The sequence below is a fragment of the Neolamprologus brichardi genome, chromosome 3, assembly GCF_056152115.1.
Source record: "Neolamprologus brichardi isolate AB-2024 chromosome 3, ASM5615211v1, whole genome shotgun sequence".
NCBI classification, from domain to species: domain Eukaryota; kingdom Metazoa; phylum Chordata; class Actinopteri; order Cichliformes; family Cichlidae; genus Neolamprologus; species Neolamprologus brichardi.
In genome coordinates this window covers 28,488,596-28,511,428 of record NC_142106.1, presented here as the reverse complement: position 1 = coordinate 28,511,428, position 22,833 = coordinate 28,488,596, and the positions used below count along the sequence as shown (strand labels likewise).

The 22,833-nt window shown below is 40.4% G+C and overlaps 3 protein-coding genes across 3 annotated transcripts; all 3 read left to right on the top strand.

Annotated features, from left to right (window-relative positions):
- Positions 1-2,963: 2,963 nt before the first annotated feature.
- Positions 2,964-4,590, top strand: LOC102786146 (E3 ubiquitin-protein ligase TRIM8-like). The gene is made up of 2 exons (XM_087838256.1): positions 2,964-3,635; positions 4,174-4,590. Exons 1-2 carry the CDS (start codon positions 2,964-2,966, stop codon positions 4,588-4,590), a joined length of 1,089 nt encoding a protein of 362 aa, XP_087694382.1.
- A 2,134-nt stretch (positions 4,591-6,724) lies between these two features.
- LOC102785863 (E3 ubiquitin-protein ligase TRIM21-like) lies at positions 6,725-9,835 on the top strand. The gene is made up of 6 exons (XM_006809191.3): positions 6,725-7,300; positions 7,475-7,570; positions 8,044-8,277; positions 8,408-8,555; positions 8,639-8,665; positions 8,752-9,835. The coding sequence occupies exons 1-6, from the start codon at positions 6,725-6,727 to the stop codon at positions 9,300-9,302; spliced, it is 1,632 nt and encodes a 543-aa protein (XP_006809254.3). The 3' UTR covers positions 9,303-9,835.
- A 1,057-nt stretch (positions 9,836-10,892) lies between these two features.
- On the top strand, positions 10,893-22,284 carry LOC102784330 (uncharacterized). Its single transcript, XM_087835817.1, has 31 exons — positions 10,893-10,975; positions 11,336-11,397; positions 11,855-12,069; positions 12,669-12,883; positions 13,234-13,312; positions 13,401-13,483; positions 13,582-13,659; positions 13,746-13,842; positions 13,960-14,036; positions 14,162-14,245; positions 14,474-14,569; positions 14,646-14,742; positions 14,833-14,888; positions 15,010-15,066; positions 15,426-15,501; positions 15,570-15,652; positions 15,725-15,820; positions 15,900-15,996; positions 16,107-16,180; positions 16,304-16,393; positions 16,495-16,575; positions 16,868-17,035; positions 17,230-17,311; positions 17,577-17,617; positions 17,708-17,794; positions 18,612-18,707; positions 19,389-19,476; positions 19,567-19,610; positions 19,774-19,872; positions 21,046-21,138; positions 21,899-22,284. The coding sequence occupies exons 2-31, from the start codon at positions 11,393-11,395 to the stop codon at positions 21,905-21,907; spliced, it is 2,643 nt and encodes an 880-aa protein (XP_087691943.1). The 5' UTR covers positions 10,893-10,975; positions 11,336-11,392; the 3' UTR covers positions 21,908-22,284.
- The last annotated feature ends 549 nt before the right edge of the window (positions 22,285-22,833 follow it).

The following is a 22,833-nucleotide window of genomic DNA, read 5'->3' as shown; positions in this document are numbered from 1 at the left end:
GCTGAGGTATACCAAATTAAGTGAGCAACAGAAAATCAGGTCTGATGGAGCGATGAATCCAAAACTTTCGGTTCAAATCATTGTCAGTGTGCAGGGAGAAGGCCACGAGAGGTCCAACAGCGAGAGTCTGAAGACATCTGTAAAACAAGGTGGTGTCTCTGTCATGGTTTAGTGCTCCATTTTAGCCAGTGGTGTTGGAGATCTTGTGAATATTGATGGAATCATGGATGAAGAAAAGTACCATTTTGATCCACCCAAACACACGGCCAAAAACCTGAATAGAAAGAAAATACAATAATACACTATCGATAGCAGATAGCCCTCCCCAGAGCCCAGACAGTATTAGTGAAGCAGTGGGGTCATCTAAAGTGAGCCAAAATTCAACAATAGCTCTGAATGTCCCTCAAAAAAGCCCGGAGAACTATTAATGAAGACTACTTCAAGAAATTATGAAATCTTTTTGAGAATAAACTTAACCTGGGTGTCTATTGTGTTGTGTAGTCTGGGAGATGATTGGATAATGGGGTGAGTACAGTTTCCTCTGCGGTGGGGTCGGGTGGGCTGCCCTGGTGGTGCTGCTGCCGTGGGCCCTGGTCTGGATAGGCCTGGGCCTCCTTGCCTTGGTGGGTCCCGGAGGGTGGGGGTGCTTACTGGGGTCAGCGGGGGAGCTGGCCCCAGGGAGGGGCTGCTTGCCCCTCCCTTCCTTCTCTCCCCATCCCCAACTGCTCCACTACATGCCACCCACACATGCAGGGCCTTAGGGTGCAGGTGTGTCACCAGGGTGCAGGGGAGGCATTCCCCCTTTGTCCCTTTCTGCCCACTAGTGCCTCAATTTTATTCCATAACTTAGACATCCACATTACTCATACTCCCATAACACAAACATATAGAGCCTTGGGTTTGGGCATGGTTTTTTTAAATGCATGTAGACATTGAGGGTTCTCGGGAGGGGCCCGAGGTGTGCGCCTGTTCGTCTGTGTCTATATGTCAGGTCAGGTCTTCGACTCCACCTCTCTGGGAAAATCCCAGGCCCTCCAGAGTATGGAGGCCTTTCTCCCCTCACACTCGCTGCCGGTGGCTGATGCCCTCAAGTGTTGGTGGTTTTTGGTGTCCGTGGCTCGGTCAGGCCTCTTCTGTGGGGTGGGGGGCTCTCAGGCCTCCGGGCTGCGGCTTGGTTCACTCTTGCACAGCTGGCTGCCAGCAGAGCCCGCGGGCACGTCACTGCAACCCCATGTGGCCTCTGCTCCGTGGTTGCTAGGTGACCCCTTGTCTGGGGCTCTCCTCAGCTCTCCTCAGCTCTTCCCAGGAGGGTGTCACGGTTGCCCCTCCGATGGTCCTTCTTAGGCTCTCGCACTCTGGGGGCCTCTGGATGTTTGGGGCCTGGATCTCCTCCATGCCTGGTTAATGCCCTGTGGGATGGGGCTATGGCTTCACCCCCTAGCAGATCGTTACATGAAGAAACCTTTTGAATACAAGAATGCTCATCCACACAGGTGTACACATGGGTGTTCACTGTTCACAGACACAAACTACCCCTTTCTTGGCTTCTACCTCAAAGCACATTGTGCGCTGTCGATCTTGCGTGCTACACAATAACATTTAATACTTAGTATCTAGTGTTATTTACACTTAGCTAGATTAATGCGATGGTGTTGCGTTTATTATATTGCTCTCTTTTTCACCTTGTTTTCCCATTTTTTCTTTTTTTTTCTCTCAACAGGTGATCTTTTCTTTTTAAGTGTCCTTTCTCACTGTTCCTTTTCCCCTTGGTTTTACTTTCCCTACCGATCTTTCTTTCTTTCTCCCTTTCCCATCCACCAGCCATCTCTGTCCCATCTGTAACAACTGAAAATAAAATAAAATAAATAATAACAACATAGGTCGATCAAATGGTCCAATACGGCAAGGCCATGATGATCCACTTGGCAAAGTAAATCATTGGGTGTCTTTCTTGGCCTTCTGACAGTATTTCTGATGGGTAAAGAACCAAACGGAAGAGGCAAAACAAAAAAAACCCAAAAAATCTTTTTGCCTTACGTGAATGCTTGCACACGTTTCAGCAAACTGCGGCATCCAAAGAAATTAGGGATGGCTGAAGATATTTGCACTGCACTACATTTACTTTTTATTAATGTGTTTACTAAAGTTGGGCAGCACCTGTGGAGCAGTGATGATCTCTGTTGCCTCACAGCAAGAAGGTCCAGAGTTTGACTCCAATGCTTCTGTGGGTTCAAAACCATGTGGTTAGTGGGGTTAGGTTAACTGGTGATTCTAAATGGCCTATAAGTGATTATGGTTACCTGTTTCTGTGTGTAAGCTCAGCGTCAGATTGGCAACCTGTCCAGGGTGTACCCTGCCTCTCACCCTATAGTAGCTGGGATAGGCTCCAGACAAAGGTATGGATAAGTTGAAGAGAATGGATGTTTGCTAAAGCCAACCAGTTTTCTGAATTGTACTTAAGTAGAGAAGCCTGTAAAAACATTCTTCTGTTCATGTGATCTTAACATTAATCCTTCCAGTAAGGAAACACAAAGCAGTACAAAGATGGAGTAAGTGTTATTCAAATGCCAGCTACTGTTTGATCCTGCCAAGTGATACGAAACATGAGGAAAAAAAGTGTTTGTTTGGCATCTGTTGCCATATTTAGCTATTAAATTAATTCTAATGAATAACCAAAGCAATACAGACTGAAGCCTGGTGTACTGTGCATTTCCATATAGTCAGTGATACACCAGTCCATTGATGGGCATCGATGGCTCAAACAATCAGTATGGTTCTGTCCATCCATTCTCCTTCAGTTATTGTTATCAGGGTTGCAGGGCCAAAGTCAGTCACAAACAGGTATATGTATTATGGTATTTTGCACAAAAAGTGGACAGTCTTTGTAATGACAGTAGCTCTGGACAGTTTTAAACCAGAAGCTGTTTTCTGTGCAGTGTGTAATTGTGTAGTTTCCTTCTGATATGTCAAGCTTTGTGAAGAATGATGTTGAATGTGTGCTAATAAAACCTCTCTTTTCTTGTCAGACATACTGCTTTGAACAAATCATCACCTGTGCAAAAAGCAAACTAAAACAGGCCGCAGGTTTGCTTGTATTTGCACAGGCATATAAAGACCCGATGTCAGACCCTCCTAATTGCTGCATCTGTCTGAATGAGTTCACAAGCCCTGTGTCCCTCCCCTGTGGACACGTCTTCTGCTTGGGATGCATTGGAGAATACTGGAAAATCAACGAGGCCTGCCAGTGCCCCCTTTGCAAGACTTTGTTTCCTACCAGGCCACAGCTCAAAACAGACCAGACACTACATACTGTGAAAGCACCTCAACCTTTAAAACCTGGAGAGGTTCCCTGTGACTCCTGCTCTGCAAAACGTCCTGCAGTCAAATCCTGCCTGATGTGCATGGCTTCCTACTGCACCACTCATCTGGAAGGACATTACCAGACTGAAGAGCTTGGGCGCCATCTACTGGTCAGTGTGGTGAAAAACCTTGAGGATTCTGTGTGCAAACTGCATGGGAAGAAGTTGGAGAAGTTCTGCAGAAGCGACCGGGCGTGCATTTGTGCTATGTGTGCACAGACAGAGCATTGGAGCCACAACATCATTTCTATTAGCCGGGAAGCCTTTAAGAAGAAGGTAAAGAAATTTCTGCTTAAGCTTTTTTAGAAAAAGTACTTACAAATAATTTTTGTTGGCAATAATGTAATAAGTATTCTCTAATTTCAGCTTAAAAAAAGACTAAAAAACTTGCCACTCAGTTGGATTCACACGCTATCCCACAATAATCTCAGACAATTAGTGTTAAAGCTGTTTAGTAAGTTATATTTGTTAACAAATTAAACAACAAAAGTAAGAATTAGCTTACATCTTGGCAGCCATTTCTTGCCTTAGCATTTCATTTTTTCATTCCCTTTTTTGATTACTTTTGTAAATTTGGATGGGGGTCAAAAAATTGACTCTTTTTGTAATCAAAAAGTGAACTGAAGCTCTTGATGGAGTTTTGTTTTGTGTCATCCATCAAAGCAAAAGAAACTGTCATCACGGGGTGCACAGGATTGCAACATACTTCAGAAGAAGCTCAGGAGACCATACGACGACTTGATTTAATAAAAAATGTTACAAGTGTGCCTGCAGTTTGTCAGCTCAGCTGTGCTAATGCAGTGTCTCCCCACAGGTTACTGTAAAACGGAGGAGGATGAAACTTCAGCAAGAGGTTCAAGATAGACTGAGTGAAGCTGAGAAAATCAAGCTCACTGTAGATCTCAGTGGACAAAGTCCAAAAGAGGAATGGCAAACAAATAAAGAGCTCGAACAGCTGGAAGATGAAATCGTTAAGCTCCAGAGGAGAAATGCTGAGCTAGAACAGCTCTTGAAGATTGAAGACGATCTCTTATTCTTACAGGTTTGCTTCCTGGTAAACTTAACACCAACTGCAGCATTAAACACACGCACACAAAACACAACACTAATTTCAGTGTCGTGTCTCTCTTGTCTCTGCAGAGATCTCTCTATGCTGCTTTGTGATTCAAGAAACATGCTGATCATCAAGTCTTTATTTATGTGTTTTGTTTGTTTTTTAGCTATAAAATGATTATGTAATCTCAGCTGGGTGGGTGTGTTAGCTTTCAAGGAAAAGTACGCTCTGATTCATGAGAAAGAGATGAGAAGTGCCACTCAATTATTTTTGCATTTAATGTAAGGATACAACCAGCTGACTTTTAGCCTACAGTGAAACACAAACTTGAACTATTTATACTTTTGAACCTCAATAATACTTTTTAAAAGGAAAAGCTAGCTAGTTCCCAGGATTTCCAATGCCAAGCTAAGCTAAACTGTTGCTAAGCTAAACTAAGCTAAGCTGCCGGTGGCTGTGGTCATACATTTAATGTAAATGGTACTGATCTCATGTATCACTCTGCCAGAAATCCAATGAATGCACTGAATTTTATATTTTTATATTTAAAAATGAATCGTTTATACGGGTTTAAAGAAACTGTGAAGTTTAGAAACCTCAGGGACGTTGAACTTGGTTGTATGAATGTAACTTATTACTGGGTGGGTGATGCAATTAACTGCTATTCAGTGCCAAAATGCTCTTGTCTTCCTTTTTGATTAACCAATAAAATGTATGTAAAATAAAACTTATGATGAGCAATAGGCAGTATTTTGACCGAAGTCCTGTGCAATAAAACCATCTTGCAAAATTCAATACTTGATCTGTATGAACATGCTGAGCACACACAACACGCCCTGCTGCAGGCACACAGATCATTTGTTTATGCGTTTGCATGCCAACTCGTCTCTGGAGTGAAAAATGTGAACGGTTGGGAGTATGAACAGAAATGAAACTTAAACTCTAGGAGGAAGTCCAAAAGGAAGGACACACACTCACACACACACACCGGGAGTAAAGAGAAACGGAGACAGACGCCTGTGAGATCTCATTAGCTGAAAGGTAATGCTGTACTTTTTGCATAAACTTCATATAAAAAGACTGATGCTAAAATGACAGATATTACATGTAATATACAGTTAGCTTACAGCAATAGATTTGAATCAAATGTGTGTAATCAACTGTACTGTAATAGAAAATACAGTGTGTACCGGTACTTTATATTTGGTGTAGAGTTTCCTCCTCCAATCTTCAGCACGCTCATTTGTGAGGCTTATTTACAGGGTGTGTCACTAGTATTCAGAGGTTTTTACTTCTTACTTTTAAGAGGGACCAGTAGAAAGTTTCAGAGAATAAATTGTCATTGTATCCAACACATTGCCCACAAATTACAGTGTATGTAATTCTATTTAGTTTGCTGACTTTATTAATTATAAAGTGAATACTTTGACCTGCACACATGTTAAATATTAGCAAATAACTTCTGTTGAATTTAAGTAAGTCCTGGTAAATAATATTAATCATAATACTTTAACTAAATGATATTACAAAGTGGAATTAATAAGCAATCTTGTTCAGTTAGGCGTACTTACACTAGAAGTAACCAGAAGTGGATTTGTAAACTGATTCTGAAGCCTTTGTTTCAGCTCATCTTCTTCTGTGTAAGCGACTGTATTTACACATTTAGAGATTAGAGCACTAAATCATCAGATAGTGCTAGCAAGCTTGGTAAACCAGGTGTATCACATGGACACAGAAACCTGCTAAGTAGTGCTACCTAACATGACATGGCAGAATTTCATACATCAAATCGTGACCACAAACTCTTTGAATGATTAGTACAATTAATTCTGGGAGCCGGGAGGTCCAGCTCAGTTAGCTCAGTTTGTTTAGGTGACGACTATACATCATGTGGCTTAGTTGGAAATAGACACAACCCGAGCAATGCATAACTTTAAGCCTCAAGTAATTTAAGAAAGTGTCATATCAACCAAGTGCTTTAAAGCTGCAAGGAAGGTTTACCTAAGCCACATACACCAAAATTTAGTTTTTGCTTCAAAGCTGAGCAATTTTACATAGAAGTGTACGGGGATTTGTGGGTGGAGCTGGTACACATTGTCCACTATCGTTATTATTTCTTTAATAAAGGACATTATGAAGTCGATGACCCCTTACAAGGTTACAGTTTCCTTTATGTTAGAAGCAACTCACAAAACGCATATTCCAACATTTGAATCCAAAACGAGAATTCCAAGGAAAATTTATTTGACAAAATAAAAGTCACTGTTACTTTTCTTAGTGAATAACCTTGTGGTCCTCTCTTGAAGGAGATATGGTCCCTACTTCAGCATCACCCAGTGAGCCTGGCTCGCTGGGGAAGCATTTCCACTGCCCCATCTGCATGGACGAATTTACAGATCCTGTCACTACAGCTTGTGGTCACTCGTTCTGCAAGCCGTGTCTGATCCGGCACTGTAATATCGGTGACAAAGGGTGCCCACTATGCAAGAGTTATATAAGCAGGATCCCTGATGTTAATATAGTCCTGAGAGACATTGTAAAACAAATGAAAGAGATGCAGCAGGAAGACAACGATGAAGAATACACTGGAGCTGCTGGAGAGGTGGCCTGTGATGTTTGCAGTGACAAAAAGCTGAAGGCCAAGAAGTCCTGCCTTGTGTGTCTTGCATCGTATTGTTCAGTTCACCTGGACAATCATTTGTCAACAGAAAGGTTGAAGGGTCACAAGTTGGTGGAGCCAGTGGAGAATTTGGATGCGAGGGCCTGCTTGAAGCATGGACGCCCCTTGGAGCTGTACAGCAGGGAGCGGCAGGCATGCATTTGTGTTCTCTGCATGGAAGGTCAGGAGGAGGTTGTCTCAACTGAAGATGAATGGAAGAAGAAAAGGGTAAGTTACCATAACAACCCCTAAATATGTGATTTGGGTCTTGACAGCATTGTATATATTTTACTGACTATACTTACTATATTGTGGCATGTGAAAGAATTTTCAAGTGCACAAAAAAGGAGTACACGTGGAAAAAATAAATTTTTAAAGTATTATTTTATGTTTCTCCTACAGTCTGAACTTGACAACACCAAGACAAAGTTAAATGAGAACATTGGCAAGAGAAAAACAAAGACTGCTGAGATTGATGAAGCTTTCAAGAGCTGCAAGGTAAGCAGCAAGTAAACTGACTTTTAGAGAAAAGTCAATCAAACAACAAACCTTTATTTGTCACATACACAATTATACACAGTACAACATGTAGTGAAATTCTTGAGTCCGAACTGCGGACAGGCTGCAGACATAGCCGTGCCATTCCAGGACTTGGTTTTAGCTTGGGGGGGCTAGCCAGGACCCTCACTGGATACCAGGTGGGAATCAAACTTGTGACACTCACTCCGAATGTGTGTAGTCTTACCACTACACTATCCAGCTGCTATCAGACGAGTCAAAGTGAAAATCTACCATGTCAGTTTGTTTTTTCAAAGATAAAAATTGTGTTTATGGTAACTGACTGAATGCTAAACCTTTCTCAGAATGAACTTCCCTAACTAAACCAGTCAAAAAGTAGAGTGTTACTCTATGTAATACAGGAAAAGAGGTGAACAGTCAAATAGACAGTGCTGTTTCATTCCCATTTTTAGGACCAGCTGGAAAATGAGTGGTGGGATATTGACAATGTGTTCAACGCTGTGATCGCCATTGTGGAAGAAGCCCATGCCAGAGCCCTTCAGCCAATAGATAACAGGAGGCAGGTTTTGGAAAAAGAAGCAAATGGCCTTAAATATGAGTTGGAAGCAGAGATCAACAAACTTAAAACGGCCATCTCTGAACTAGATAACATTTCTGTTCTCGAGGACCACATCCTTTTCCTGCAGGTAGAGAAAACTTTGGGATGGTATATGTGGCACATTCATAATCAGTCTGAAGGATAAACATATCTGATTAGCTACTGACATTTTATTCAGCACTGCTATCAAACTGTTAGGTTGTATTTCTGTTTTGCAGAAGTACCCATCTCTTACAGACACGGGAGACATCATAGACTGGGATGAGGTAAACCTGGACACATCGCTGTCCTTTGGCACCATCAGGAAAATCACAACAAAAATGCTGGAAAAAGTTCAGCATAAAATGGATAAACTAACTTCCATTGGTAAGAGCAGCTAGTTAAGAGCAGTGAAAACTAAAAGGTGAAATGTTGAGTTAATCAATCTAAAACTCTTCTTCTCTTCACAGAACTGAGGAGAATCCCAAGGTTTTCAGGTATGTGGTTCATATTATTTGCTCTCTTTCAAAAAGGTGACTTGTTTAAAATAGAGACCTTTTTGCATTTTTTTTTAATTTCACAGTGGATGTAAAACTGGATCCAGATTCTGCACACCAACGCCTCGTGCTGTCTGAAGATAGGAAGGAAGTGAAAGATGGAGGAGAGAATCAGGAACTACCCCATGTCTCTGAAAGATTTGATATATTTAGCAGCGTTGTGGGGCAAAATACCTTATCCTCTGGGAAGTCTTACTGGGAGGTGGAGGTCAACAACAAGACGGGGTGGGATATAGGCCTAGTAAGAGGCGGTGCAAACCGCAAAGGGAAGCTCAAACTCAGCCCAGATAATGGGTACTGGGTTATTGTACATTATGAAGAAGAAAAGTATGCAGCCCTCACAGCACCACCAGTTCGTATTCCCCTAAAAGGGAAACCTGAGAAGGTGGGAGTGTTTGTGGACTACGAGGAAGATCTCGTCTCCTTCTACGATGTGAAGGCTGAGTCCCACATCTACTCGTTCACTGAGTGTTCATTCAAAGCTGAGCTTTACCCATATTTCAGCCCACACGTGAAACAAGAAGAGAAAAACTCTGAGCCTTTGATTATTTGTAGAGAGATACCAGTGGAGTCTTAAGAAATGCATTTTAACTACAATATACTAAAGTTTGTTGGTCCACTACCTTCCTGTTTTTCTTTTTCCGATAGAGGAAAATGGGAATTATCAGGCATTTCATTTACCTTAGACTTTTTTTTTCATATATATCTTTACGTTTAGCAGCTAGTAACAGAACAATGATAGTAAACTAAGTAGTAACCGTTTATCTTTTCTCCGTTATTTGCTTTATTACTCAAAAGCCCTTTAAAGCAGTCTTTGTAACCCCTGGTTTGGTCCAATTTACTAGTTGAGATAATCAGAATCATAACACAAAACAATGCTGCTACAGTGTGCTCACACTGCTATTCATCATGTGAACCAGTCAAGACTTACAACCTGAGCCAGAACAAAAACTCTTGATCTAACTGTAATTTAGACACAAGAAGCTTAAAATAATGCAGTTAGTAAGAAGAGTGTTTTTTTACACCATGTTGGAGGACCAAAATGGATCCTAGAACTTTGTGAATCCATCAGACACTATTAGAAACTACACGTACTTGACATGAGTTCTTTGTTTTGACTTTGTACATGTACTCAACATTGTGACAGTTTTGCTTACTTGATACTTTGGCTTTTTTTTTTTTTTTTTTTACCAAAGGTTATTCGATAACATATCCAAAGATGAAACAATTAAATTGCTTACACAATTTAATCCAGAAAGTTATTTTTTCTTAGAAAAATCCTGAACATTTAATACATTTAGCTTTAGATTTGTTTATAAACAAATAGTCGATCAGTCGAAAATGAAGTTAGCAGATTAATTTATAATGATTTGTTGCAGTCTTGAACACAACCTACCTCTAGCTTGAGTAGCAGCAGCAGCAACAACAGTCTGTGTTTATGTGAATGTATGGGCAATAAAGATCAGCAATAAAATATTGTGTCAAAGGGGGCTTTCAAAAACATATACTTTAATTATATTCCCAATTTTTCTGTAATGTGTTCTAATTAATAATTTGGGGGTATTTTGAAGGGTATTGTATCGTATTTTATTTTATTTTGAAGTTTTTTGTATTGCAAACTAGTCTGTATCTTTTATGGGATAGTGGTGACTGAGGTCAGTCTGGAACTTGAGATAATTAAAGCAGAGCACAGACAGTTCTTGTAACTGAGTCAAGGTCCATATTCAGCTGTGTCACCACTGTCCCATAAAAAATACACACAAATATCAAATGTACACTTTTACAGTTTCAGATTTTCCTAAAAGCCTCAGCGTACAGAACGATGCATCATCTGAAAACAACATAAAAATGTAAACTGCTTTCCTTTCCTTATTTTGCCTTGCTTCCAGAAAAGTAGTCAAATTTCAGGCTAAATGAATGATATTCAGTGTTGTCAGGCAATGTCAAACAGTTGTAAGTGTTAATGAATAAAATCCCTGTATAATATAACTTTGTCTCTCCTTTTTTATTCATCATGGCTGTGACCATGTTTGTGTGTCCTGAAAATATGCAGTTGAATCATGTCTGGGCAAATCTATCAGGGGCGGTTGGCGGGCTTTTTTTCTTCTTCTTTCTTTTTTTCCGGAAACGAAAGTAAAAGCACAAAACAAAGCATACCAAACATCACATCAGCACAGAGGTAACGGTAGACAAAGGAAGAGAAGAGTGCGCAATAGAGGCACCACATGCATCCATCGCCCTGATTCTATTGTAAGTAACACAGAGAGCAGATTTATCCAGCTGATTTTTGCTATTGTTTGTTACGATAGAAAACAGAGGAGAGCAAAATCAGGAATCCACAGTGCCCTAAATAATGAGGAGCCTGTACGTCATCAAGTCACAGCTTATTTTGGTGTGATGCTAGAATTTGATTTGTAAGGTACAGCAGGAATTATAATTGATTAAAAAATTGTACTTTTTATTATTATTTAGTCAATTTAAACTAAGATTTAAACTATAAGTAGGTGTTGGAGAAGACACACATAGAGGTTTAGCTGTAGTCACGTCAAAATTGAAAAGGGAAGTAATGAAACTGATGTTTTACGGTGCTTTCCTGTTGTCTATCATCAGACAGTTACCTGGAAGACGACCCAGTGGCTGCCTCTTGATGCCAACCTGCTGCTTTTAATGCAGTAGGTCTGCAACCAACACAAGCCAGTTAGGTAAATAATATTAGCAATTAAAATTTTTGTTTTCTGATATTAGGGAAGTGACGACTTACAGTAGAATAGATGGACCCGCAGCAGCTGTGGATAAAGGGAAACGTGTCACTTTCGCTACCTGAGCCGCTGCAGCTGTTGTAGCTTGGATGTTTTTAAACATTTATATGATGATCCAGATGTTAATGCATATTTTGAAAAGAAAAAGACCACTTCATGGTTTTTGTGCATACAACACAAGAAAACTCTGAAGTTAAAATAACTGTTCTCACATTTGAGGTAAAATAAACACTGTAATAACCATCATAGAAAGTGTACGTTCTTGATAGTGTTTTGTGAATTGCTCGGTGTAGTCAGCAAAGTTATTTTTAGAGCAAAAAGGAAGTCACACAGCATCCTCTGTGTGTCTTTTGTTGTGTGTCTAATGCAGACACGCAGCAGAAATGGAGCTCCAGGTTTGTCACTCCTGCGGATGGTCCAAAGTGACAACTTACCAGGGCCTGAGAATTCACCAGGGGAAGATGGGATGCACCCCGAAGGGTGTGAGGGTTTCGGACCCTCCACAGCATTACACACAGAGCTATGTGGGACACACAAAAACTCAAATGGACCTCAGGCTAGATGTCCACACCTCTTTCAAGATTGGTAGGTTTGTTTGTTTTTTAAATATTATGTTGTGTGAGTTCAAGATTATAACTTTTCTTTCAAACTGATAAAAACACCCCAATAGGAAAAGACCTGATCCAACATGTTCTCACTCCCAAAGTGTAACATTTTACGCTAGGTGACAAATCATCGGTATATTACGCTTCCGGGCACCCAACACATCCCTATATTATGAGAAAAATGAGGAAACATGAGAACTGTTTGGAATGAATCTACACATGTAGCTTTATTTTACTATCTAACACTATCTAACATCATTAAAGTCGTGGTTAAGGTTAGGGTTAGGGCTGGAATACATGGTTGAAATGTCTATTACTGAGGGAGCGTCATTCTCCTGGATTTCCTCCATAACCTGGCACCTACCATAAAAATGCAGAAGGTCACCTTTTGTTTTCCTCAGGAATGCCGTGGGACGTATATATCATGCCTCAGGTGTGAGAACGGGCTCCCATATCAGCAGATTAAAGCGAACCAAACCGGAATTAGTTAAAAAAAATTATTTTCATTGCTATAAATTTCTATTTTTGCTTAAAACAATTTAAAATCTTCATTTGACTCTTGAATTATGTGACAAACAGAAACAACAGAATATTCAAACCTGAGCCTCCAGGTTTGTCACTGTGGATGGAACAAAGTTACGACTTACCAGGGTTTAAGAATTCACCAGGGGAAGATGGGATGCACACCAAACGGAGTGAGGATCCCCCAAAAAGAGCAGTACAAGTGGAAAAATCAGTGGGAGGAGGACACAGAATACTGGAAACCAGCTAAGAAGGCGACTGTAAAGAAGGAGGTATGAGTTTGCTTTTTAGGCCAATAAATGAGTGACAGGAAGCACTTTAAGCTTTGTCCACCACCACCGGCTTTTCTTTTTTTCAGAATGAAAAATAACAAAAAAAAAAATAATTTATGAAAGTAGAGGATGACTTAATGACTTTAGTTGCTTGATGTGTAGTTAAATCACGTGGTGAACAGACGACCCCAACATTTTGATAATCAAGGTCACCGAAAGTGTAGTAACTTGCAGATCCCCCTAAATGCTCCTAGCTGGCTGTGTTACTTTTGATCACTGTACAAAAACTTCCATGTTAGTGTTTTCATTACATATCAACTTTTTCTCAACTTTATCCGTCAACCTGACAGAATTTTCCAGAGTCACCAAGCGTGTATGGCTATGCCAACTCTGGAGCAACGGCCATATTCAAGGAAGAATACAAACTGAGTATGTACGCAGTTAGAATTTAGTAAAAACATGATTCTCATACAACAAAATGTGGAGGCTAACGTTGGAGCTATGTTCTTACTTACAGCAGCTTCTGCATATACACAGCACTACTCCCAAAGAGCCAGAAAGTCACACCATCAGCTGCAGGAACGCTCCACCCTTCCACAGGTACTACAGTTATTGTTAATAATAATAGTTAGAGTTAATAGTCAGCCAATTTTAAAGTGAGTAAACAGTAACATATAAATGTAATCAATACTTTTTAGGTGAGCAGGCCTGCCAGGGAGCCTTCAGCAGTAGTCAGGCCTAAGGAGAAAAAAGTAAAGCAGAAAACATTATCACAGGTACCTTTTTGTTTTTACAAATTAAGTTATTTTTCTTTTAAACTTTAAAAGAAAGTTTAAAAGAAGAACTGTTTTCTATCCTTCAGATAGAAAACAGGAGCACGATGGTAGAATACCTGAGTGTTGACCTCTGTAGAGACTATGCAACAACAGCAACCAAAATTAAGCAGGAGCCCAAATCACGTAAGTACGAACAAACAAAGAATTAAGTGTTACAGTTTATTCAAGACAAGTTTTTTTCAAATCATTAAGAATAGATTAAAAAAGTGTGATAAAAAAATCATCTGCTCTTAATTACAGCACTTCACACAAGTCCACAGCCATCTTTCCAAAGAGCCAGCCGTCGCCTGCCACAGGAGTTCTCTCCTGGTTTAGAGGTACTGTGGTTTTTTGCTAAATAATGCTTAAGCATGTGACATAAACCACCAAAGTTTACTGCTGACACTTTTTTTTGAAGTACAATATCACTGGAATTAAAGTGTTACTGTTTTCTGTTTTTCAGATACAAAGATCTGTGCCTCCAACTCCTCCACCACGGGAACAAGCAGTGCTGCCTGTGAAAAATGACAGCAGGGAGCAAACACAGGTACAAAACAGATTGAAGTGTATCTTTTGTGTTTTAGTTATCCTTGACTTCTTTAAACAACCATATAATCAGTCCCAGCTACGGTAAAACACTGGGAAAAGCAGGTAATACAGTTTAAGATTTAGCATTGACTTTTTTTTAATGGTATTTTGCTATTTAGATTCAGGATGGAAATATCTGCTCAAATAACTTTAAAGTGAATATGTCAGTGGAATCAATATTTTTCAGATGAACAGACCTGCCAGGCAGCCTTCAGCACCACCATACCCAGGAAACATAGTCAGGCCTAAGAAGAAAAAAGTGAAGCAGCAAACATTTTCACAGGTACCTCACTGTTTTAGATTTTAAGTTTATTGTATTTTTGTTTTTTCCAGTTTAAGTAACTTTTTGTCTCTCTTAGACAGAAGACAGTAGAGAAGTGGCAGGATATCTGAGCATTGACTGCTCTGCAGACTATCCAACAAGAACAACCAAAATCAAGGAGGAGCCCAAGTCACGTATGTATAAACAAATAAATTAACAAAATGTATACAAAAGAACAGTTTTTTTTTTAAACCTGTCTAAAATAAACCTCCTTTTTATTATAGCACTTGCAACCCCACAACCATCTTTCCAAAGAGCCACCAGCGTTCAGCAGCAGGAGGTAGAGTACTGTGATTTTCTCTAAGTGTTCCAGCTTGTCTGCTAAAACAGCAGAGTTTGGTATCACTTAGCGCTGTGTTTTGAAAAAGAGGAAGAAGCTGTGTTTCTTTTCTATATTTCAGGTTCCCCTGGAAGCAGCAGTGATGCTCAAAAATCAAGAGAGGAAGGATCAAACACAGGTACCAGACGGGCTTCTTGAAGCAGAACCTTTGTTTTAGTATTTAATCATTAGCATTTCACATCTATAGTACAGTTACTGACTATGGAACATCCCTCAGAGGAAGAGTTTGGTGAGGGACTGTCCAGCACCAAACCAACTAATCACATCATCCTCATGTACTTTAATGCAAAGCAGAAAATGTTAGCCAAGCTGGCATCATGATCATCATAATTAACATGCATGTAGCCCATCTTAGTCTACTCTTTGACAGCATCACTGAGCAGTTAGCGTGGCTGTTGTTTTTTTTCATTCATTCTATAGTAAAAAGTCTTCAATAACGGCAGCTAGTTTTCAAATAGTTTCATTTTAACCTGACAGAATTCACCAGGACCAGCAAAGACAAGCAGCAGTAACAGCTCTGCAGCAACGTTCAGAGAGGATGAATACGAATCAGGTGTGTACAGAGCTACGATGAGTATGACTTTGATAGAAGCGAAAGCTGGAACTATGATCTTTTTACAGCAGCTTCTGCACAACGCTCCACCCAAAGAGCCAATAACGCAAAGTCAGACCATCAACTTTACGAGTTCCCCACCCTTCCACAGGTACAATGGATCCATTCATAGTACTTTAAAGTGAGTAAACAGCAGCATGTAAATGGAATCCATATTTTACAGGTGACTGCACCTGCCAGGGAGCCTTCAGCACCGCCATACCCAGGAAATGTAATCCAATCTAAGGAGGAACAAATAAAGCAACAACCATTATCACATGTATGTCACTGTTTTAGACTTTAGGACTTTAGGTTTTACATATGTTTCTTCAATTTAAGAAACGTTTTGTCTCTCTTAGGCAGTAGACTGTAATGCAATGACAGGATATATAAACATTGACCCATCTGCAGACTATGCAACAACAGCAGCCAAAATCAAGGAGAAGCCAAAATCACGTATGTGTGACCAAAGAAATAAAGTTTAGTCAAGACAAATTACTTTTAAAAAAATTGTCTGGGGAAAAAAATAATAAAGCAATCCTTAAGCAATCCTTTTTTCCTCACAGCACCCCCAACCTCACAACCATCTTTCCAAAGAGCCACCAGTGACCAGCAGCAGGAATTCTCTACGGGTTTGAAGGTAGAGTCCTGTGACTTTCTCAAAAAATGTTTCGGCTTGTGTAATAAACCACCAGAGTTTGGTGTCATGAAGCAGTGTTTTGGTAAAACAAGAATAACACGTGTTTCTCTAAAAATGTTTCAGGTTAGAAGATCTGTCGGAGAACCTCCAAGTACTCGAGAACCGGAAACAGCAGAGCTGCTAGAAAAGAAAGAGATGAAGGATCAGAGACAGGTACTGAATAGACTGTACGAGGCCGACCTTTGTTCAGGCATTTAGTCAAATTTTAGTCATTAGCAGTCAACATTTGCATTACAGTGCATAACATCTTTCAGATGACGAGTCCAGCAACCACAAACCCAGCACCAGCAGGCCAAGCTGAGGAAAATCACACACAGAATCAAAGATTTTCACAGGTACTGCAATTTAACACATTAGACTGATGACCTTTAACCCCTTAAGGCCTGAAATATGAATTGCCAGAAAATTCGACCGTATCTACAATGAACATCCACCACTGTAACAAAAAAAAAGTAGCTCCCCCTTTAAGTAATGAATGAGCTTTATGCATGTTTTTAAGCCAGTGTAGTCCTTTCTTTTATAAAATCGAGCCTCTTGTGACGTATACTAGAAACATTATTTTATTCATTCACTTTATTTCTGGTTGTTTTGAACATTACGGCAAATGTTTCAATTTTAAACCTCCAGGCAAGCAAATCAGCCAGAGACCACCCGACAGCACCACCTCCGGTCCCGCCGAAGAAGAAGCATTCGGCTTTATTCAAGGAAAGGCTGGAGAGATTCAAAGCTGAATTACAGCCAAAACTTCAGATGACAGAGGGGAAGAACTGTGAAGTCCGAGCCTGCAGACCAGAGGTAAACAGGAAGCTGTAGCATGTAGTCACCAACGGCACCTGATCAGAATTAATCTAATTAATTTAGCTACATTTGAACTTTTAATCGAAGACTTTTTAAGCATTGTCGTTGAAAACATCTTACAAATGTTTGAGATACAGTTTGTACTCTGAAATGTCTCAAATTTTAACAGCCATTCTCTCGTTTTTTGACAGAACGTTTCAGATGTAATGAGTGCAAACACACAAACAAGTCCTGCAGCAGTGGACGTCTCACCGAAGGACAATCCAACACAGTGTATGTGATCGTATGGTTCAGTCGATAAACATTCAGAATCAGAATATTTTATTAATCCCACAGGAAATGATGTGCCTCAAGACAGTAAGAGTAACTAACTCAACTAAATGAAATATTAAAACATATAACAAAATAGCTCTACTTATAAATATCCCAGCTTATTACACAAAATGAAACATATATATAGTTGACACTGAGGAGCCCCTCTATGATTTCAGGGTAATGCTCATGCTCAATGATCTAGCTGTTGTGTTTGTGTTTGCAGTGGATCACGCTGCAGAGGCTGAGCTCTCCAGTGGTGTGAAGGTACAGAGTCTTGCATATCACAGTTGTGACACTGCAGAGCGTTCTGATGGGAATGCTTGAGTTTGGTTGTTGCTATGGATGTTTTTTCAGGTGAAGGAACTCGCCCGCATGTTTTCAGCCAAGGAAACGCTGATTTCAACAAAGGAGAAACACGGAGCCAACCAAAAACCATCTCAGGTAGAACGCCCTCTTATATCCTGTACTACATTCCCAAGTTAGGGATAACCTAGAACAGGGCTGTCAAACATAAGGGCCACGGTCCTGTATGGGCCTGGCAAAGACTTCAATCCAGCCCACTAGATGTTTTTGGAAAATGTGAAGGAGGTCATATATTTTTAACTTATTATTTTATAACTACAGACAGGTCTGTGAATTATGCTACCAGAACCTTTTCTGCAATTTATTTTTTACAATTTTCACGCAAAGAGTCGTGCTGACAGTCCTTTAACCTCGGTTTCCAACTGGGGAAAAAGGAGCAAAAAAAGGATCTTACATTCCGGTTGAACGACATTGAGGTGCTTAATATGTACAGCAATTTATTTATTTACAATTCATAATTTCCAAAATGCACTCAGCTGAAAACAGAATTCAGAATGCTCTCTCAGCGTCTCGGCTCTCAAATCAATTGCTCACTGCTGCTCAGTCCTCACATTTCAAGATCCCAGTAAACAGCTCTCTGCTGGCTGCCAGCTGGAGGTTGAGAGGCTGCTGTCCATCCAGTCATCAAATACGCACTCAAAGCAGCCAATCAGCAGTCTCCACCTGTCTCAACAGTCAACACAAACCCACACATACGTTAATGGGAGGAGCCAAATATGTAAAACATGGGACATGACCATGATCACGGACCAACACCTGTGCTCTAGCCTGAAGGTTAAAATACACAAAATATAGAATCTTTAATCATGTCTACGATGACCCCCCCTCCCCCTCCCACCCACCACAAACACCATTTAATGAATCACGGCTTTCTAATATGTCCAATATCTTTCAGGTGAAACTGCTGGCTCAAAGGTTTTCAGTCATTTCTGCCCAGGAAACAGCAGCCAAAGCAAAGGAGGAGCACGGGGAGGAGCAGAAACCCACACAGGTGCAGGGCGAGTGCTTCTGTTGCCTTTCATCCATCAGTGGAAAAGTCATTTAGCTCTTTGATCCAGCCTGAAGTACCCAAATAAGTCATGAGTGGATCCTGTTTTAGCTTCAAGCTGCTGGTTGAGCAAAATATGACATTTAAAGTTTTTATGTTGGAGTTCATTGTTTTTCTTTCTGTAGTTCAAGGCTTTGTGTCCGTGTTGATGCAGCATCATCAGGCACGGACTCTTTATTTACAGAACACACACATTTATAACAGGAAAGAGTCGCTACCCTCGATGCGCCCGGCCTCAGGGTGCTCTCTCTCTCTCTTACAGCAGTAGCTCTTGCTTCTCACTGTCAGGTATGCAGATCAGCTACAGCACCTCTGTGTGGGCATGTGTCCATCTCCAGGTCTGGGCAAACTGCCTAATAAGCACAGGTTAATTAGGGAATGCACCGGCAGTGTCCCAAATACTCCACCTGCTCTCTGCACCGCACTGCACCACTCCTCCACCTGCAGTTGAGCCAGAACCGCGCCCCTCTGCGGGCACGTTTTACAGAAAACCATGAGCTAGATGAATCCATCATGAAGCAAACATATATCATATATGTTTGCAATATATCACAGGAGACAAATACAGGGAGCTGTATTGAAATTCTTCATGCGTTATAAACTATTATCCACCTTTTCTGACAGATGGTGACAGATTCAAAAAGCGATCCCATCGAAATCAATTCTGCAGCAGCGAAAGCATCACTAACAGCGGAGAAGGATCCCAAATTATGTATGTCACAATATGAGAATGTTTATATATAAAATTGAGAAAAATACAATAAAAAACATGGCTGATGATTACTATCATCTTTTTCTACAGCGTGTGAAAATGCACCACTCTCAGATTTCTCCTCTGGTTTGAAGGTACGACTTCCTGTGCACGAAAAACGTCTGACACTCGCTCAGCCAGACCTGACAGCTTGTTTCACTGCAGCTGCTGCACCTGAGTGTTTCTTTACTACAGAAGAGGTTTTATCTGTTTTCTTTGCTTGGTTGTTTTCAGTTCTTATTGCTTGCTGCATTTTAGGTGAAGGATCTGGCCCGGATGTTTTCAGCCAACACAACACAGGAGAAAACAATCGGACTAAAAGAGAAACGGAGAGAAGAACAGAAACCTGCAAACGGGGTAAACCACAGTCAATGTCATTTAGAAAGCAGAGAGCATAATGTGGTATGCACTGTAGAGGCTGTAGAGGCGTGAAGCAGGAAATGCTGCTAAAGCAGGAAGTGTTGGTTTTTCTTCTGATGATATTCTTGGTATGAGTGAAAACAGAAACATATATTCCCTTTTTGGGTTATGCAACCACCAAAGAGGGTCATTCTTAGTTTTTAACAAATTCTGTTTCCTCTATTGTTTTGCGCTGACTTCACCACAATCTGACCAAGAAGTTTAAAAAAAGAGCTAAAAGTCATTTTGAGATAGCACAACTGTGCCGGGGTTAGCACATGTTTTCTTATTTTACACTTTCTGTGTGAAGATTTCATGTTCTCTTTCGGCTGACCTGATGTGGCATAAGTGGGAAAGAAGATGTTGTTTTATCATCTTTACTGCTGACTTTGACCTTTTTTTTATCAAAAGACCAAAATGACCGTCTGTTAAGCAGCTGCTAGAAAGTAAACTGGACTTTTGTTGTAGCTCTTCCAACTCCCCAATTCTATAAGACCAGAACAGGTCTGGGACTACATTTGGACACCGATCAGAAAGTAGTGCTTTGTAATAACACAAATTTTGCTATTGATCCAATACAATACTAGTACTGTCAATACTGATGCTTTCAACCTATAAAGGCAGCTTATGTAGGAGAGAGCAGTGTCTCATGATTTATGAGCTTAATCATCACTAATTGAAACATTGTGAACACATTTTACTGGACACTAAATCATTGTGATTTTTATTTTGTACAATAATGAGTTAACAAAACACACCTTTTGGGTTTTCATGTGTTCTGAAACTGGATTATTTTGGAGACATGGACCCGTAAACGTGTCTGTCTCTAAAGGACTTTGGGTCGCTGTGCTGTAAGCTAACAATAAAATAGATGTGTAGTCAACACAAAAAGGTTCAGACATGTTTCATACTGCATGTTCAAAGGTTTTTTTCATTTCCAAGAAAAAAAATTATTCAACACTATTAATTAGCCTAGTAACAAAGTAACAATCCTATCACACAAGAATTGATCCGATACAAATACCGGTGGTATCCATACCATCGATATTTAGTTGGATCCGCCCACCTCTACCACAAAGTCCATGGTTAGGTGATAATTCGATGGATACTTGAGTGGATACTATCTTTCAGGTGAAGCTGCTTATCCAGAAGCTTTCAGCCGGGGAAACTAAAGATCATCAAAAAGAGAAAGACCCAGACACGAAGGATCGAAACCACTCAAAGGTACGGCACACATTTCATATTTTAAAATCTGTTCCAGATTTTTCCTCAAGCTTTTAGTCCTGAGTTTTAGAACTGCAGCCAGTGCTCGATAGGCAGCTGATTTGTTGGAAACGTGGAAACTCAAGTCTCAAACATGTCTTATTGTTTCAAAATAAAATCCTTTTTAACATTTTCTGATGCTTTTAATATGAAAGAGTTGTGGTTTGTGTTAGCAGCTAGGTAACTGTGTTTTGGTTTTGGTTCTTTTTAGCTGTGAAAGCTAACAAGTAGGAAGCTGAAGACCATGAAATATTATCATAGCTTTTAACAAGCAGTGCTGTGACTGCAACTCCAAACGTAAAGCTTTTGCCCCATCACTACTGTTGTTGCTTTGTTCCCCTCATCCTCTTTTTCCTTCTTTCTTATTATTCCCAGAAGGATGAATCCTCTCGTTTACATTTATTTGTTTGCATCATTGTTGTCATGGAGTTTGTTTAAACAGAATTATGTGTGCCACTTGCAACAAGCATGAGTGGAGGCAGGTTGGGACCCCTTTAAGGGAGGTCAGGTCTTGCCTACTGTCACTGTAAACTTTTCACATTACTGCTGATGTAGTTTAAAATGTGTCAGCCCTTTGGGTACCCCCTAATGGCCTGGAGAGAGGGACCAAAAAAAAAGTAAAAACAGTTTGATCATGTCTCATATGTATTCATAGCAGGTATGATTCCTGTTTCCTGGCATTGTTATATTTACAAATGTGTTGTTTTTGTTGTAACTGTAGTGGATATAAGGCTGGATCCGGGCACAGGGAAGCAAGTGAGAGCCAGAGAAGAGAAGCAGAAAGCTCCAGAGGCTTAGACGTAATTCAGCAATCTGCTTGGGCTCAGCAGCCTGATCCATGCGAAATCTTACTGGGAGGTGGAGGTTAGCAACACGAGCATCTGGGTGTAATAAAAGCCAGCACAAGCCGTAAGGAGAACCTCTCACAAAACCCCAAAAATGATTCCTGGGTGATCACAAAAAGATGACAAAGTCTGCACAGTCCTCACAGAACCACCTGCTTCCTTTGCCCAAAGGAAAACCTCACAAACGTTGGAGTTTTTGTGGATTACAAGGAAGGTTTTGTGTCATTCTACGAACCACAGAGTGTTTGTTTACTGGGGAACTTCACGCCTATTTCAGTTTGCATATTAAAGAAGATGGTGCCACTGCTTACCATCAGTAACTATGCATGGGTGTTTGTGTATATGTGCCGTTCTTATTATTATATTTTTTCTTTAAGTGCCGTGTTTGGTAGCATATGCGCAGGTTCTGCCCGGGTGTTAATGGTAAATCATTCAGTCCCAGTCTGCTGTCATGTATAAGCCTAGCTGTTGCTTTTGTTTCATGAAAAATAAATAAACTCATCTATCTCTCTGTCTCTCTCTTCCTTATCATCCAGTGAGGAGGATATGACAATTACAGAGTGCAGCTACTACACTTTTATTAGTGTTCAGCATGAAAAGCATGAAAAAAAGCCCTGCGTGCTAAATGAGGAGTGTCTTTTGCGCCCCACCTTCTCCTTTACACTTTACTGTCTAAAAGTATCAAATACATTAAATGCCCACCTAATCGTTCTAACTGATGTCATGTAAAAGATCGCATCAGGCTTCCCGTCAGTTTTAAACTTAAACTTTTTTTGGGGGGATTATAATATTGGTAAAAACAATCCACTTC

What these genes read in the sequence shown, in the direction of transcription:
- LOC102786146 (XM_087838256.1), top strand. Translation starts at nt 2,964, where the DNA reads ATGTCAAGCTTTGTGAAGAATGATGTTGAATGTGTGCTAATAAAACCT. An exon ending in GGGAAGCCTTTAAGAAGAAG is followed by an intron (nt 3,636 to 4,173) that starts GTAAAGAAATTT and finishes GTCTCCCCACAG; the next exon opens with GTTACTGTAAAACGGAGGAG.
- LOC102785863 (XM_006809191.3), top strand. Translation starts at nt 6,725, where the DNA reads ATGGTCCCTACTTCAGCATCACCCAGTGAGCCTGGCTCGCTGGGGAAG. An exon ending in GGATAAACTAACTTCCATTG is followed by an intron (nt 8,556 to 8,638) that starts GTAAGAGCAGCT and finishes TTCTCTTCACAG; the next exon opens with AACTGAGGAGAATCCCAAGG. An exon ending in GAGAATCCCAAGGTTTTCAG is followed by an intron (nt 8,666 to 8,751) that starts GTATGTGGTTCA and finishes TTAATTTCACAG; the next exon opens with TGGATGTAAAACTGGATCCA.
- LOC102784330 (XM_087835817.1), top strand. An exon ending in AACGCTCCACCCTTCCACAG is followed by an intron (nt 13,484 to 13,581) that starts GTACTACAGTTA and finishes AATACTTTTTAG; the next exon opens with GTGAGCAGGCCTGCCAGGGA. An exon ending in TCCGAGCCTGCAGACCAGAG is followed by an intron (nt 17,036 to 17,229) that starts GTAAACAGGAAG and finishes GTTTTTTGACAG; the next exon opens with AACGTTTCAGATGTAATGAG.